Genomic DNA, 15,066 nt, shown 5'->3' with positions numbered 1-15,066 from the left:
TTAGTCCTGGTCACAATTTGCACTTCTGTCATTTCAATAACAGAAAATCACAGAATGTGTGGTGAGGTGCTGGAGCAGCTGCCCAGAGAGGCTGTGGATGCCTTGTCCATCTCTGGAGGTGTTCAAGGCCAGGTTGGATGGGGCCCTGGACAGCCTGGGCTGGTATTAAATGTCAAGGTTGGTGTTCCTGCATGTGGTGGGGGGTTGGAGATTCATGATCCTTGAGGTCCCTTCCAACCCTGGCCATTCTGTGATTCTGTATGAATGGCTTGGGTTCGAAGGAACCTTAATGCCCATCCATTTGCAACCCCCCTATTATGGGCTGGCTACCCCCCACTGGATCAGGCTGCCCAGGGCCCTTCCTTTGGATGCCTTCAGAGATGAGGTATCCACAGCTTCTCTAGACAGCAGTGCCTGGGCCTCACCACCCTCTGAGTGAAAATTTTCTCCCAAATAGCTAACTTAAATCTCCTCCTTTAGTTTAAAAAACCATGCCCCCTTGCACTGTCACTATCTGTCTATATGTAAAGTCATTCCTCTTGTTTATAAGCTCTTTTAAATACTGGAAGGTGTACACTGAAGTCTCCTTAGGGCCTTTTCTCCAAGTTGAAGCCCAGCTCCAACAGCTTTTCTTCAAAAGATGAATGAAGTGTGGTAGTTTGTAGGGCTTTTCAAAACACCAGGAAATGCGGTGCTAAAAGCCCCTTTGTTTGTTCTGTGTTTGCATCCAGTGACTGAGGGGTAAGGACTCAGGATAGCAAGTCCATTTTGCAGCTTCTTAGCCAGGTGGCAAGCTCAGGACAGAACTGGCTTGAGGTTCTGGACTTTAATTATCTGCTCTGTTCTCTTTGAATAATAATTTCTGGTTCTGTCTATGGCAGGAATTTTCTTCCTCTTTTGTCTTAGCTGAGATCCCATTTGCACCAAAAGGTATTTCTGCCTGCTCAGGGTATCTAACGATAGGTTTGTTGTCTGTGGTCTTGCATGCTGCAGCAGCATTACATTACCTCTCTTGGTGCTTGCCCGGTTGTGGGGCAATGTATAATCTCTCAGTGCATAATATGTCCCCCCAGCAGGCTGCCTAGAGAAGCCTTGACTAACAAAGTACAATGCCTTTGGTTTTATTTTGTTGTTGTTACCATAAACGTTACTTCCAAACTGAAAATTGTACCATAATTGTTCTAGTATGGTTTTGATCTGACCAACTGAGAAATTAGAGATCTCGCATCAGTATGTTTTGATTTCTGTCCAAGACAAAGAAAATCCCTGAATAGCATTTGTCTAGTGGTATGTTTCAACACGTATCATTATCCTTTTTCACTGCACCAGCCCACCTGTGTTACTGCTTCATTAATCCACATAGGTTTTGTTTTGTTTCCAGTATGATTGAAAACAGATACTTGGATCTGGTTTCTCGCTGCTGTTAAGTTAGTTATATTAGGCTTGAAAATCTATTTAAAGGAACGAGTCATCTCAAACAAGAAGATAGTTATTTGCTCCTGGTTGGGTTTACTTACCTTATACATTAAAGATTTTTAACACCTCTTTCATCAAGCAGATAAGATTTTTCAGATCAGTGTGTAACATTTTGTTAAGGGCTTTTTTTTTCTTTTCTTTTTTAATTATTCTCTTTTTTATTATTATTATTTTTTTTTTTTTTTTTTACAGTTTCATAGATTCATCAATCGTTGTATTCTGCTTTCTGGGTATTTAGGTTTTGATGAGACTTAGCACATGCATTGAGTAACTGGAAACTTAATGGTGTGTAAGAATTAATAGTAGAATGTGGTGGTTTTGTTTCTTTTTAAAGACCAAGGACCCACAGCTCCATCTCTTCCTGAATGATTACAATACCTTTTTCACTGTGACCCAGAGTGGCATCACCCGCTACCTCACCCTGCTGCAGCCTGTTGACAGAGAAGCCCAGCACCTCTACACCTTCTCGGTAAGCTCAGTCCTTCTGAAGGCATACCAGGCATCAGTCAGAGCATGGGTTGAAAAATAATTAGTTGTAACACCACTGCAGGTTATTAAAATGACAGAGGTGAAGAAGAAGTGGCAAAGTGGTGGCACTACCCAACGGTGTTCTCTTCCAAAAAGCATGTTTTCAGCTTGATAGCAAGATTTAAGATCCCCCTGTATTGGCATCATATCAACGGTTCCAGGCCTGTTTTCTGCTCTTTGCCACCCACCATGATACAGTCCAACCTTCCTCTTTTATGCTTGGCCTTGAGGCCAACTTTGCCTTCTCTTAGCCCTTGGGCTAGGAACATGATGTCTCTACTTTCTACTTCTGTATTAGTAGAGGCAGTTAGCAGTCAGTCAGGAAACCCTGGAACAGTTCTAAGCCAGTTTGCAAAAGGATATATAGGCAAAACACATTTGAAAAGAGAGAGAATTCAGATTTTTGTCTGTGGCATAGGACGACCTTCTAGCTCTTCACATCCCACATTAAAATGCTGTCTTTGAAATTCAACATAGGTGGACGACAGATCCTACATATTACAGTGCCTGAGACACGCACTGTTGAACAGGTCGGTGTTCTGTGGCCAGGTCCTGCTCCTTCAAGGTGTCCAGCATAGCTGGGGACTTGCTGCACGTCCTGCCAGCTCAGATCCCAGCCCTGGAACACAGCCACTCCCTCTCATTTCTTCTGCTTTTCTGACACAGTACTTTTTGAAGGTGCTTTTGTCCTGTTTCTTACACACTGCTGACTCAAGCTCAATATAAGCTTCTTGTAATTTGCTGTGTGTTAGAAAACAAATGTAAAGCTAAATACTGCTTTTTACTTGTTATACTGTGCTTTCTCATAGTTGCAGTTGTCTTAAGAATACATTGTTAAATTATGTTTCTTGCCTGCCCTTTTTTCCTCCTGAAGATGATAGCTTCTGATGGCGTGCAGGAGAGTACCCCAGTGACGGTCAATATCGTGGTGATTGATGCAAACGATAATTCCCCAACCTTCTCCAATATATCATACAACGTCAAGATTTATACAGATATGGGGCCTGGGGAAGGCGTTATAAAGGTAATGTTTATGGTTTTTATTTGTTTTGTTAACTCTTTGCTACCGGCGGGCAGCCTTGTCGATACACACTGAACATGCACTGGAAACAGCTAGAAATTAAGTTTGTGCGTTTCTATCTGCCTCATTAATTACTTACCTGTTAAGAGTTTCCTCAAATGAAGTCATCTCAGACATAATGCTACATTTCAGCTGATTCATCCAAAGTTTTATGAAATGTTTCCATCTGTAAAAAAAAAAAACCTTATAAGAGGAAAAAAACATTCTCCTGTACTTACTTAGCTCTTAGCCCTTAGCATCAGGCCTGATCTCTCACAGGGATAGGCGTTTTCTCAAACTTCCTAACTTTAAGGAAATTTTAAATTGCCGGAGGGCTACTGAAATAAATCATGTTAGGAAAGCAGGCAAACCAAACCATTTGTAGGAGATATCCAGAAGTGTCTTATCATGTCATAAAACAGTTTCTAGACAATCTTAAATTGCCTGTAGAGCAATTGAGTGGTAGAAAGTGTACTGAATGCCAGCCTTCATAAGCAGAAGAGCTAGGGTAGCCATTGTAATGGATGTTTTTGGTACTATGTTTGAATCTAGAAAGGAGGTGAAACAAGGTTGCATGGAAATTTATGGAAATAATAGTGACTGGTGATGATTCTAAGTTCTGAGCCATCTTCCTGAGTGATTTCCAGCCCTAATGGATGAGAAAACAAGATTCTGTGATTGTGTGATGATGTTAGTAGTGGTTGGCATTCAAGGAAAGTAGGAGTATTCAAAAAGAATTAATCATCGGATTGAAGTAATACCATTTTCATAAATATAATACATTTGAAGTCAGCCGTGGTTTAACTGGATTAGGAGAGAATTCACTGTTTTGGCGCATGACATACTTGAAATTCATGGGCTTGGCTGTATTTGTTATCTTTGAATCTTTGGTAATGTTATTTTTATATTTTCATCAGTCTGGGCTACAAGCGTGTAAAGGATCATTGAGAGTCCTGAGGACATTTTCAGCAACATTTGGGGGGAAATAAGTTTAAAAAAGAAGTTGCTTCAAGTTCTGAGAGAATTGGTGGCTGTATGGGTTAAAAGAGATCACATAGTGCTCTCCTGAATGAGCAAAAGGCAGGCAGAGCTCAGAGCTGTGTGTAGGATTGACATCAGGAGCTGCCTTTACAACATCTCATAAATTCCTAGCTCAATCTATAATTGAGAATATTTAAGGTGCGGAAATAAAGGTCTGATTTTTTTTAGATTGATGGTTCTTCCTAAAGAGTAAGCACACTAGTCCAGAAAGAAACCATTAGAGTTGTCAGGGCCTTTGTTGTGCAGGGTATCAGGCAAAGTAGTGTGCTATGGATTTAACGTATCTCATGTCTAAACCATGTTTCCTCTTGGTCGGAGCTGCACGTACCAGGAAACACGAGGCAAAACTTGTTGCTAAACGAGATTTCAGCCCATGTGAAAAGGGAATGGCTGCAGTACCTGAGGCTGGCCATAAGGATGCTCTGAGCTGACCGACCTTTCTTTGAAACTTAGTATGAAGTAGAACAGCTAAAGTACTTACACTTTTAAAAGGAATATGCTCTTTGAAAGGCTTAGACAGACTCTCTGCTATATCAGCCTTGGAGATGTGCAAAAAGAGCAGGAAAACTGCAAGTATAAGTTCCTCAGTAAATGATTCATTTGGGGAGGGAGCGAGAAGAGTGCTCTGTAAGGCCAATTGTGTTATACAGGGTTGCCTGTTTGTTTCCTTAGGCCAGGAAGATGGATGTGTGCTGCCCTGTCATTGCTTGTTTCTGTTTCACAAATACCTTCTGAAATGGAAAACAGGCTTCTTATTCTGAAGCGCTGTACACTGATTTTAATTATATACTTGGTTTGTTCTCTGTACGTGGAGCAAACATCTCATAACCCTAACTCATTTTCAGTTTAAGAATCATCTGAGTTTTGCAGCTATTAGGTGATTATCAGCTATGATAGGAAAATTACCCAGGTCAGATGTGATTAGTCTTTAAAAACCACTTTCTCTAATCTCAGAAAGTAGGTTAGAAAAAGAACAGTGACCTCGGTGAATTTCTATAATCTCATAATCATTTACAGATAAGCACTGCCCTGCACTTAACTCCACAGTCAGACTGTATTTTCAGGATGATCAAGACAGTATTTCCTGTGTTAAGCGTGTCATCTTTCAAACAAAAAAAAAAAGTTAATTTCTACTATAGTAGTGCAATTGCTCTCATGTTGATTGCCTCTTCAATTTTATTATGGTGAGCTTACAAAAGAATTAAGATTTATTTGCTGAGTGGAGTACTATGAATAAGTTCAAAGAACCCCAGTCTGGTACTTGCTTGTTATCCCATTTTGTAGGAAACAATTTTGAATTTACTCCTGGGGTTGGGGAAAATTATTAAATTCTGTATTTGCTATGTAGTACACTCTTAAAAATAATGCTGTTCCTTTGGCTCTGCTTGAAAATGACCACAAATAGCAAGGGAAAAATTTCATTATGAGTGAAATTGTTGGTGTTTTTTTACGTGCTTTTTTTTCAAGGAGTTTCCCTTCTTTCCCTGTTGCCTTTAGTAGGAGAGAGCCAAAGAGAGAAAATGAAGTTACATCTTACTGAGTTGCATTGGTTTTCCTTGCAAGCATGGTGGTAGGTTGGGTGATTTGCCTTTGACACTCTGGTTGCAAGGCTGAGGTGCAGCCTGTGGAAAGGTGGAGCATATCACAGGAGAGTGTGAAATATGTGCTGTCTGACATCTCGTGCAGTGACTACAGCTGTACCATCAGGGAATTAGCAATAGGGTTGGTTTGGGAAGTTTGCATTTCGTTTCTCTACTCTGAATGCTTGCAGCAGCTGTCCAAGACTTTGGTTGAGGTGAATAGGTTCTCTGTTAAGTTGAAAAGTCTGTGTGTTCTGTCTGTTTCAGGTACTTCATTGTGCTTCCTATTACACCTTAGCTGTTTGAGAAATCTGTCATTTAAAACAGTTAAATGTGTGGTAAATAACTATTATCACTTGCAAGACTGATTAATATTAAACCTATTCAAGTACTTAATTCTAGCATTTTTATATTGTTACAGTTTTTCTATCCTGTTTTCCATGATTCTGTCAGTGCTTTGTGTTCCTAGAGATTCAGATGCTTAAGCCAGCTACATGCTGATGAGTATGCAGCCACAAAGCAATAATATTTCATATAAGTCATTTCAATTCACTCTGTTAGACAATTTCCTTTCTCTATACAGTATGCAGGGTATGCTATGGATGCTATGCAGGGTACAGCAAATATTAAGCAAGAAAAAAAGGATAGTTCTGAGAAGGGACAGAAGACAGCAAAGACATAATCCACCAAGATCTTCATGCAGGCTTGCTTGAGGGTTAAAAGGCTTCCTTAGCCTTTAAGAACTACAGTGGATTATTATTTTTTTATATCTTCTGTTTACAGGAAAAACTCCTGAACTGCCGTTGAAAAGAATATGCTGCTTTTCCTAGGCTTAAAATTTATGAAACAAAAAAGCCCCAGAAGTTATTTTCCTTTATATCTGTGTCTTAATTTCTACCTGGTTTCTTGTTGCAGAGGTACATTCTATAGGTACATTTTATAGGTCTTGCGGAGGTACTCCCATAGGGACAATTAAATAACTGTGGCCGAAAACAGATAGTACAATATGCAGTGAATTAGTGCAGTGCCTGACTACCTTGTGAGCGTTGAAATAATTCTTATACGGTCCGTGCAAGTTAAGTTAGAGGAGGTGCCCCAAATGTTGGTTAAACGAGGTGTTTAACTTCACACAGCTCAGCATAAATGGCCATTGTGGTGAAGGTCAGAAGCGAAAGATGAAAGATGGAAAAGCTGCAGGCAGTAAATCTATCAATCATCTGTCTTTTGCTCACAGTAGAATTAGTCTTGAACAGTAGCAGTAGTTCCAGTTGTACATGGGGACAAATTTTATTTAGGGCCATTAAATAAATACCTTCTCTGGGACTGTTCTGCTCTCGTGCCTCAAGTGTGGATTCTCAGTGCTGGATCACTTTGTCTCTTAAACAGTGTCCTTTCATTCCCAGCACGTACTCAAATGTGACCTGAGCCATCCTCATATACAGACGCATACTGAAGTATTTATTAGAGATGTGTTTGAGTTTTTGCAGCGTGGCTCATGCCTGTAGCTTCCAGCCTGTAACAAATGCACCTTGCTGTTAACCCCCAGAACAATTTAGAGAAAATCTTCATGCAAGTTGACTCTGAGTCACACTTGACGTTTTATTTACATGGTTATTTGCAACCCTTTGCCTTCAGTCCATTGCATGTTAATTTTAATTTTTAATTTTTAATTTATCTACACAGTAAATGTTATTAACAGGGGGAATATCTGGATTACGATTGCATTTCTCAGTCAGTGCACTTGCAGTATAAACATAGAACCATAGAATATTCTAAGCTGGAAGAGACCAAGCCCAGCACTTTTCCCTGGTGCATCGGTCCGGATTACACGTATACCCTTCCTTGATGACTTTTCACAAGATAGTTGTGTATGGAATGTGACTTGGGATCTTTGCACATGCTTCATTGAAACAGTGGCTTCAAGAACTGTTTTGGGGAGGTGCTGTGGCACGGTGCAGCTCCTGTGGGTAGTATGAGTTAGACCAGTTCTGCTGAACATTTAATTTTGTGGAACACATAGGGTTGCAAGAAAGGTTGGTAGTTGTGTCTGCGGGGAAGGCTCACTGAAGGTGTCATTAGAGAAAGTGTGGAGATAAGCTGTTGAAGTGCATTTTCCTCCAAGTGCAAGTAAGACTGGACAGAGTTTATGCAGTGGCAAGGAATATGTTTTTGTAAGCTGTGAGACAGTTGTATATTCCCTCGTCCATTCAAGAATGTTACTTCTTGCTGTAGTAGAATATATATGCACCTATTTTGCAAAATTTGCAGTACGTTACATTTTAATGTAATGGAACTGATGCTGCTGGATGTAAAAAGTTTCTTAGGAAAGTAAAATAAATCCTGTTTTGAACTTCTTTTCACATACATTTTAGACGTGTTTCTAAAATCATGTTAACTATGAAACCGTATCGGTTTGGGACAGCTGGAGATGAATTTATAGAATCATGTATTATGGCAGCTGTAAAACTTCATTTTTATTCATGCTTTTGCCCCAAAATATTATTCAAATCACTTATCTTTTCAAGCATTCGGAATTTGTGAGTTTAATTAACCTTATTAATTTATGTACTTGTGTAGACAATTAATTTCCTTTTTCATGTCATCACTGTAAAAACTGGCCTTGTTCCAAATGCTGTGATTAAATGCTTAGGAGCTTGTATTTTGCATAAAGCCTTTATTTGTCTTTTTGTGTCTGTTACTTTCCAAGTAAAGAATGTTGTTGTAACACTTCTCTTAACTGTGTCACTTAGTTTGATGGTTACTTTTGCAAGGTTGATGAATGCATTCAGATGTGTACGTCAAAGAAGTAGTTTAAAGAGGGATTTAAGCTCTAAAGTGTAAGAGGGTGCAGCTCTGGTGTCTTGATTCTGTCTGACTGTTGAAAGTCAGCGTATTGATATGTCAGGAGATGATATGGATGAAATGTAAAGCGCACTACCAAAGTGCAGTCTTCGTAGCATGTCTTCTTCAGAATTTAAAAAGAAGATAGAGAAGGAGAGGTGTTCTTGAAAAACAACATGTGGATATTTATTCATTAAATTTTTGAGAGAAATTTTTGAGAAAAGAGTGTCTGACAGGAATTTGCTTTGTTGGCTGCCCCAGGCTCAGGTGATGTCTGTTGATCCTATCGTTGGCTTCATGGTCATCACAAAGGCTTTGTGATCATGTGTTATCCTTAAATCCTTGCAATCCCCACTGAAGTCAGCCTGCTGGCATGACTGTTTCCATTGAGAAAACCAATGTGGACAGGCCAACAGAGACCATTCAAGAAGCTGGGCAGATTGGTTTGGTTTCTTTTCACTTTCTTTCTGTAGAAAATCATTTCTGAGGCTGAGATTTTTCACTGCTTTATACATCCCCAGGAGGGCTCTGCTACTATAGCTGCTGGTGCCTCTTGTTTTCCACACTGAAATTCCCAGCTGCAGCTGGGAGCAGCGGGAGCCTGTTGAGCCGTCAGCTGCTGACATTTCAACTCCACTGCTGTTGGTACAGGCCAGATGGGTACATGAGCATCACTGGCATTGCCTGCTGTGGCTGATAGACCTATCAGCAAAGTGACACTTATTGGAAGAAGATAGTCAACTTAGAAAGCCTGTAAGGTGTGGCTTGAAGTTAATTTCAGCAGTTCAACCCTAAATTTAACTGAAAACTATGCAGCCTTTTGTTTTCTGAAGGTTGTAATTAAGTTGTAATTTTAAGTTGCAAAATAAAGCTCAAGAGATAGGCATTGTAACCAGCTTGCTGTGTCGTACGCTGAATAAGTTGTATTTGTTTAGCATGTACCTTAGCATGAGTAAAGGAGGTGGAGAGATGAAAGAGCTAAGTTAAGAGCCTGGACAGCCAACTGGCATGACTAATGCGTGGATGTGTTCTTCTGAATATGTTATGGCAGAAATCTGATAAGAAACTTCAGATTGCTAGTTGCTCGTGTTATGCTGGGAAGAGGGAAGTTGGTACTTCAACAAGAAGCAAACAAATATGAATATTGAGATTTTTTTCCAGCCACATGTTTGTAGATGTTTAATTTTTCATGGCGTGCTACAAAAGAGGGCTAAAACTGTTGCATTTTCCATGGACAAAAGGCGAACTTCCTCATTTCACTGGTAACAAACTCATGTTCATCATTAAAATTTGTGTCTAAATCATTAGGCCTTAAAATTTTCACATATCGAGGATCGTAATTACGTAAGTCTGTCACAGAAATACTATGTATGAAAGGCTTAATTCCAGTAGAGAGATGCTGTAGAGGCAACAACATAGAAGTACATAATAAAATAAATAATAATAAAATAAATTATAAACTTGGGTTTATAACTGGGCCCCCCATAAGCATAGCTCTTCAGATAGGTGGTGTCATGTAATGAAAGGAGCCTTGCATGTTGGTGAGGTGCATAGTTATGTCTGTTACATCTGTGTCCATATGGAAACAACTATCACGTCTCTTCCATTTGGTTTCCTCTGTGGTATGCGTAGAGGAGTAAAATGAACACTGTACCCCAGTTCCATATGATGAGGACCTTTAGAGCAAGACCTGGATATCAGGCTTTGAACAGTGTAGAGTGGGATGGAAAATTTCTGTAGTTGAAAATGACCCTCTTGTTAGATTTGCAACACAGGAAGGATCCCCCAATTTTTTTTTTTTTTTTCCAGGGTGCTACAAATTCCACTTCACAGAGAGTAAACTTGATCTCTATTAGTTTTCTTAAAGTTCCTTTCTTAAAATAATTTTTCTTGCAATCCTAGGTAAGCAGTTTTTCTCTGTTCCATGATGTTCTTCCACTTATATTCTTCATTTAAATCCTTCTTGTACTATAGAAATTTTTCTCTCATTTCTGCTTCCTTTATCCCTAATAAGTTACCTTATTATTAAAAAAAAACAACCAAACAACTATTAGAATACAACACTGAATCACGCATGCTGACATTCTGGTTTTGAATTGCAGCTCACTGCTGTAGATGCGGACGAGGGACCCAATGGACAGATAGTGTATGAAATTTTGGCTGGGGATCAGGGAGACTTCATCATCAATGACCGAACAGGCCTTATCACCATTGCTCCAGGAGTTGTACTGTCAGTGGGGCGATCCTATGCTCTCACTGTCAAAGCATCTGATAGCGCTCCTCCTGCACAGAGAAGGTAATTCATCTTATCATGAAACTAATTTTTAATCAGTGCTTAGCGGTGCATAAGAAGTGTGGTGTGCCTGTACACCTATAATTCTGAATTGGAATAAGATTCATTGTGTTCTTTTTGGTGTCTAAGGCTTCTTTTCTGGAGAAGTGTCGTGTTAGAAATCAGTTTAATGTGTTTACTTCTAGTTATTTGTATTTTACATGTAGTACATAGATTTCATTACTTCATTTCCTTGTAATGGTGTTGTTTTTTTTTTTTGAAGTCTGCATTATGCTGAAGTTGTGCACACACATTTGTTAAGAGAAATTGAAATGAAGGGCTATAAGGAAGAAAAGTGAGAAAGGAGGTGCTTTGTGTTGTGTTCAGCTTGCTGTGATGCAGAAAGGATCAGAAACAGTCTGGTTGCTGATCTGGAGACATTCTTCCCACATAGAGGATGTGCTGCGGCATGCGTGACAAGTTGTGCCAATGATGAACAGTATCCCCACCGAGGCCTTAGTTCGTAGCACAGTTATTTTGGTTCTCCATCAGCTGATAGATAAAAGCAGTCTGCAGATTTACTGTGGGTAGAACAGGGCCCTCTCATGTTCAAGAAACAAAAGATGTTTAGTCTCACTGATGGGCTTCTTTTGATTTTGCATTCTGCATCTGTCAGCTGTGCACAAATGCTGTCATGTCACGAGGGAATTGCATAGAAGTGGCTCTCATATTCTTTGTCTAGTTTCATGTATTGATAATGCATCGACTTCGTTGTCCAAAGAGTGTGATAGAGAGCTGTAGTCTCCAGTGTTTGAATTTCCCACAGACTTTCCACTCTTATTCAGGGAGGTGGTAAGAAGGAAAGTAAATGTAAAAATTCTGTTTTGTGAGTTGTTTTTTTTTCTTTGGGACCTGCTGCTTCTTTTCTGTCTTCAAACAAACAGCTCATTCTCTTCTGCATAAATTTTGCAACAGCATTTCCAGCCACTGAAGTGTTCTGATTGTTGGGCTATTCATAGCACTAATATCTGATAGCACTGTTTTGTGATTGAATTTTTTCTTCCTTTCCCTCTGTTGCTTGCTTTCTTGATAAACCATCTCTTAGGGGAGCTGATAGTAGATTGTTAGCAGCGCTGAAGAGAAGATTGTGGACTTAGTGCTGTATTCTGCTAACACAGTATTTAAGCGGTGTACAGAAGTCAATAATGCAACTTCAGAAGAGCTTCAGAAGCCAGCAGCATGGCCAGCCAGCAGTGGTGGCTGCTGTGGTACAATGTTGATTGCTCTCAGGTTAATTTAGAGAAATCTTTCTGCCGTAAAATACATATTTCTGGTGATGTGTTGGGAGGAAGTACTTCCTTCTCTGACAACATCTTCCTTGAAATAATCTTTGTAAGTGGAAAAGCTCTTATTTTATTATCACTTCTCCTTGTCTCTCTTTTTATGGAATTACAGCATACAGCTTTCTTCATAGCTTTCAATTTGTGTAACCACAAACCTCAGCATCTAGGCGGTGTTCCTGTAGTTGGGGCATGCAGCCTCAGGGCAGACCTGGCCTTGTTGAGCTGAGATGTATTCAGAGCCCAAGGCTGTTTATAGTGTGTCTGTGAAGGTTAAAAATTCACGGAGCTCTAGCGAGATACTGCAGAAGGAACTGTGTGAAGAATTCAACCTGTTTGGCAAAGTAGATTTGGGCAAAAAGATATTGCTGCCTTCCTGCTCTTTTTTTCCTCTGAGATTGGAAAACCAGAATTGAGTTGACAGGGCTTTCAGCAGCCTCCTATGATTTTATGTAACGAGTCAGGATGAGCTTATGTGAGCTGCAATTTGGAGCTCTTTAAAGCTGTCCTTTTCCATCACTTAAATATCAGTTCCTTCTTTTTTGCTGTGAAGTGCTTGGTGTCTTGTAGTAGGGGTTGCAAGAAATTCTTGCAACTTCATCTACAAAACTGTCACGTTGTGTTAAGTGCCTTGCCATTGCCTTGGTAAGGCAGACCCAAAAGCTAAAGCTCCTTGGAATGGGCAGATGTTGTGTGTGTGCAGGTAGGAAGGCTTGTTCCCTGGGAAATAAATAAATATGCTGAGGACGTTAATGTAACTTAAAATAATTGGGCATTTCTTCCCAGCTCTGCATTGTAATACAAAATGTTCCAGGTTGACTGCAGTCAGGTGTAAACTGACTTGAGTTGAAACTATCCCTTTGCTTCTGTACAAAGCAAGGGCCAGGTATGAAAGCTGGTTTAAGAGCAGCAGTTCTGTAGCCTCTCTGAGCACTAACATAAATCAAAATTATTTATGTCTAGCTCTTTCTCAGGGCACATTAAATTCTTGACATGCATCTGTGCATAAAACAAGGTTTTCTGTGAAGTTCTATTACAGTTTCTATCTATAACAAGAAAAGAATACTTTCTGTTCGACTTGATTATGCAGAGATAGTGTGGCCAAAGAGAAATTGGCCCACGTATATATAAGTATATTCATTAGACATTGTATAATATAGTGGTATGTAGAAAGCATGCAGAGCTAAAGCAGAGTTGGTGATGCAGTCTCAGTGGTTTGTGGGCTGTGCTTTCTTTGCATTACCATTTAGCTGGGGCAGCATAAAACCTGTTTCCTTGCTTTTCTGTGACTTTGTCAACATCTTTCAATTCCTCTGCCCTGTTCTTTTTTCAGGGTGTTCACCTGTTCTTGCCGTGCTCAACTGCAGTTGTTAGTTGTCAGCTCTGCGCCTTTTCTTTTTCCATAACAGTGTAGATTCTTCCAACCACCTGAAATTGGAAAAAAAAAAAAAAAAAAAGTAGCTATTTAATCCTATGCTGCTTTTCGTTTGCAGCCTGCTAGTATTTTATTTCTGTCAGCTTGTCTTAAAGATTTGAAGAAAATTTGCTTACTACTGTAGTGAGCAGAAACCATTTTTTAAAGACCTTGATAGACAATGAATCAGCTTGAGCATTATTGAAATGTAGCAGAATTAGAAGTGATAAAGAACAGCCGTTTTTTATTAGATGTTCAGCAGTAGAAGAAAAATGCACACTAAAATTCAACTACTTGGTTGTGTGTATCAAAGTCATGAGCTATCTCAAGAAAACATGCAGTCTGAGTTCTCAGGTTTTGTCTGTTCGTTCATTGTATCTGGTTTTCATCATTTGGTGATGATATTACTTTATTCCAAGAGTGTAAATGAGGAATGTTGATTCAGATTAATGGGATATGATGAAGTGTCACAGACAAGAAGGCAGGGAATTTCAGAAAGTGACTGTCATTTGTAACAAGGTAGTCTACACTGAGTAAGCAACTGCAGTTGTTTGTGTCTGTCTTCCCCTGAATGTGCTGGATTTGTTTATATTCATTGAGCCACTAGTCTGCAAATTCAGCTTCTTAAATCTTTCCTAATAAGATGGATGGTGAGGCTTTGTCATTTGCTGATGCATTTCAGAGCAGGTTACATATTTGTTTTGAGTGTGATTACATCAAATAAGGAGCTGGCTGTTAGAATCAAAGCAGCAAGATTTCTCATCCCCTGTGTTAGTAGAAGCAGGCAAACCCAGCACATACTCCAGAGACACTTGGATGTGATTAGGCACTGCAGCACCTCTGTGGATGAGAAGCTTGGGATTGCTCATGGCTAGCAGGGCTGCTGGGCACTGATGGAAGTTTGGGAAGGCATCGTGGCATGGCACCGCTAAACCTTGAGGGCTCATTGCAGTGCAGTGTGTTGTTCACACAGAATCACAGAATCACAGAATCACAAGGTTGGAAATGACCTGCAAGATCATCTAGTCCAACCACCCTCCCATTCCTATCAGTGCCACAAGCTACTAAACCATCTCTTGTAGCTCCTCATCCAGGCGCCTCTTGAACACTACCAGGGACGGCGACTCCACCACCTCCCTGTGCAGGCCATTCCAGTGCCTGACCACCCTTTGAAAGAAAAAGTTTCTCCTCATGTCCAACCTAAACCTGCTCTGCTATAACTTCTGGCCATTTCCTCGGGTCCTACTATTTGCCTGGGAGAAGAGGCCAGACCCTTTTGCACCACAACCTCCCTTCAGGAAGTTGTAGAGTGCAATGAGGTCTCCCCTGAGCCTCCTCTTCTCCAGACTGAACAATCCCAGCTCCCTCAGCCGCTCCTCGTAAGACTTGTGCTCCAGACCCCTCACCAGTTTCGTTGCCCTTCTCTGGACACGTTCCAGGGCCTCAATGTCTTTCTTGTAGTGAGGGGCCCAAAACTGAACACAGTACTCGAGGTGCAGCCTCACCAGTGCTGA

At 40.2% G+C, this 15,066-nt stretch overlaps 1 protein-coding gene across 1 annotated transcript in view; it reads left to right on the top strand.

Moving 5' to 3' along the window:
* The window catches only part of PCDH15 (protocadherin related 15), a 383,291-nt gene that overhangs the window by 222,389 nt on the left and 145,836 nt on the right, over positions 1-15,066 (top strand). Inside the window, exons 12-14 of the mRNA XM_042862789.1 lie at positions 1,811-1,945; positions 2,879-3,028; positions 10,629-10,822. Coding sequence (XP_042718723.1) covers positions 1,811-1,945; positions 2,879-3,028; positions 10,629-10,822 — 479 coding nt within the window. The remainder of the gene's footprint in view (positions 1-1,810; positions 1,946-2,878; positions 3,029-10,628; positions 10,823-15,066) is intronic.

This window comes from Lagopus leucura, unplaced genomic scaffold, assembly GCF_019238085.1.
Source record: "Lagopus leucura isolate 7727_CA_CO unplaced genomic scaffold, USGS_WTPT01 Super-Scaffold_739, whole genome shotgun sequence".
Taxonomy (NCBI): Eukaryota; Metazoa; Chordata; class Aves; order Galliformes; family Phasianidae; genus Lagopus; species Lagopus leucura.
The sequence above is the reverse complement of the archived record's forward strand: the minus strand, read 5'-3'. Positions and strand labels throughout refer to the sequence as shown.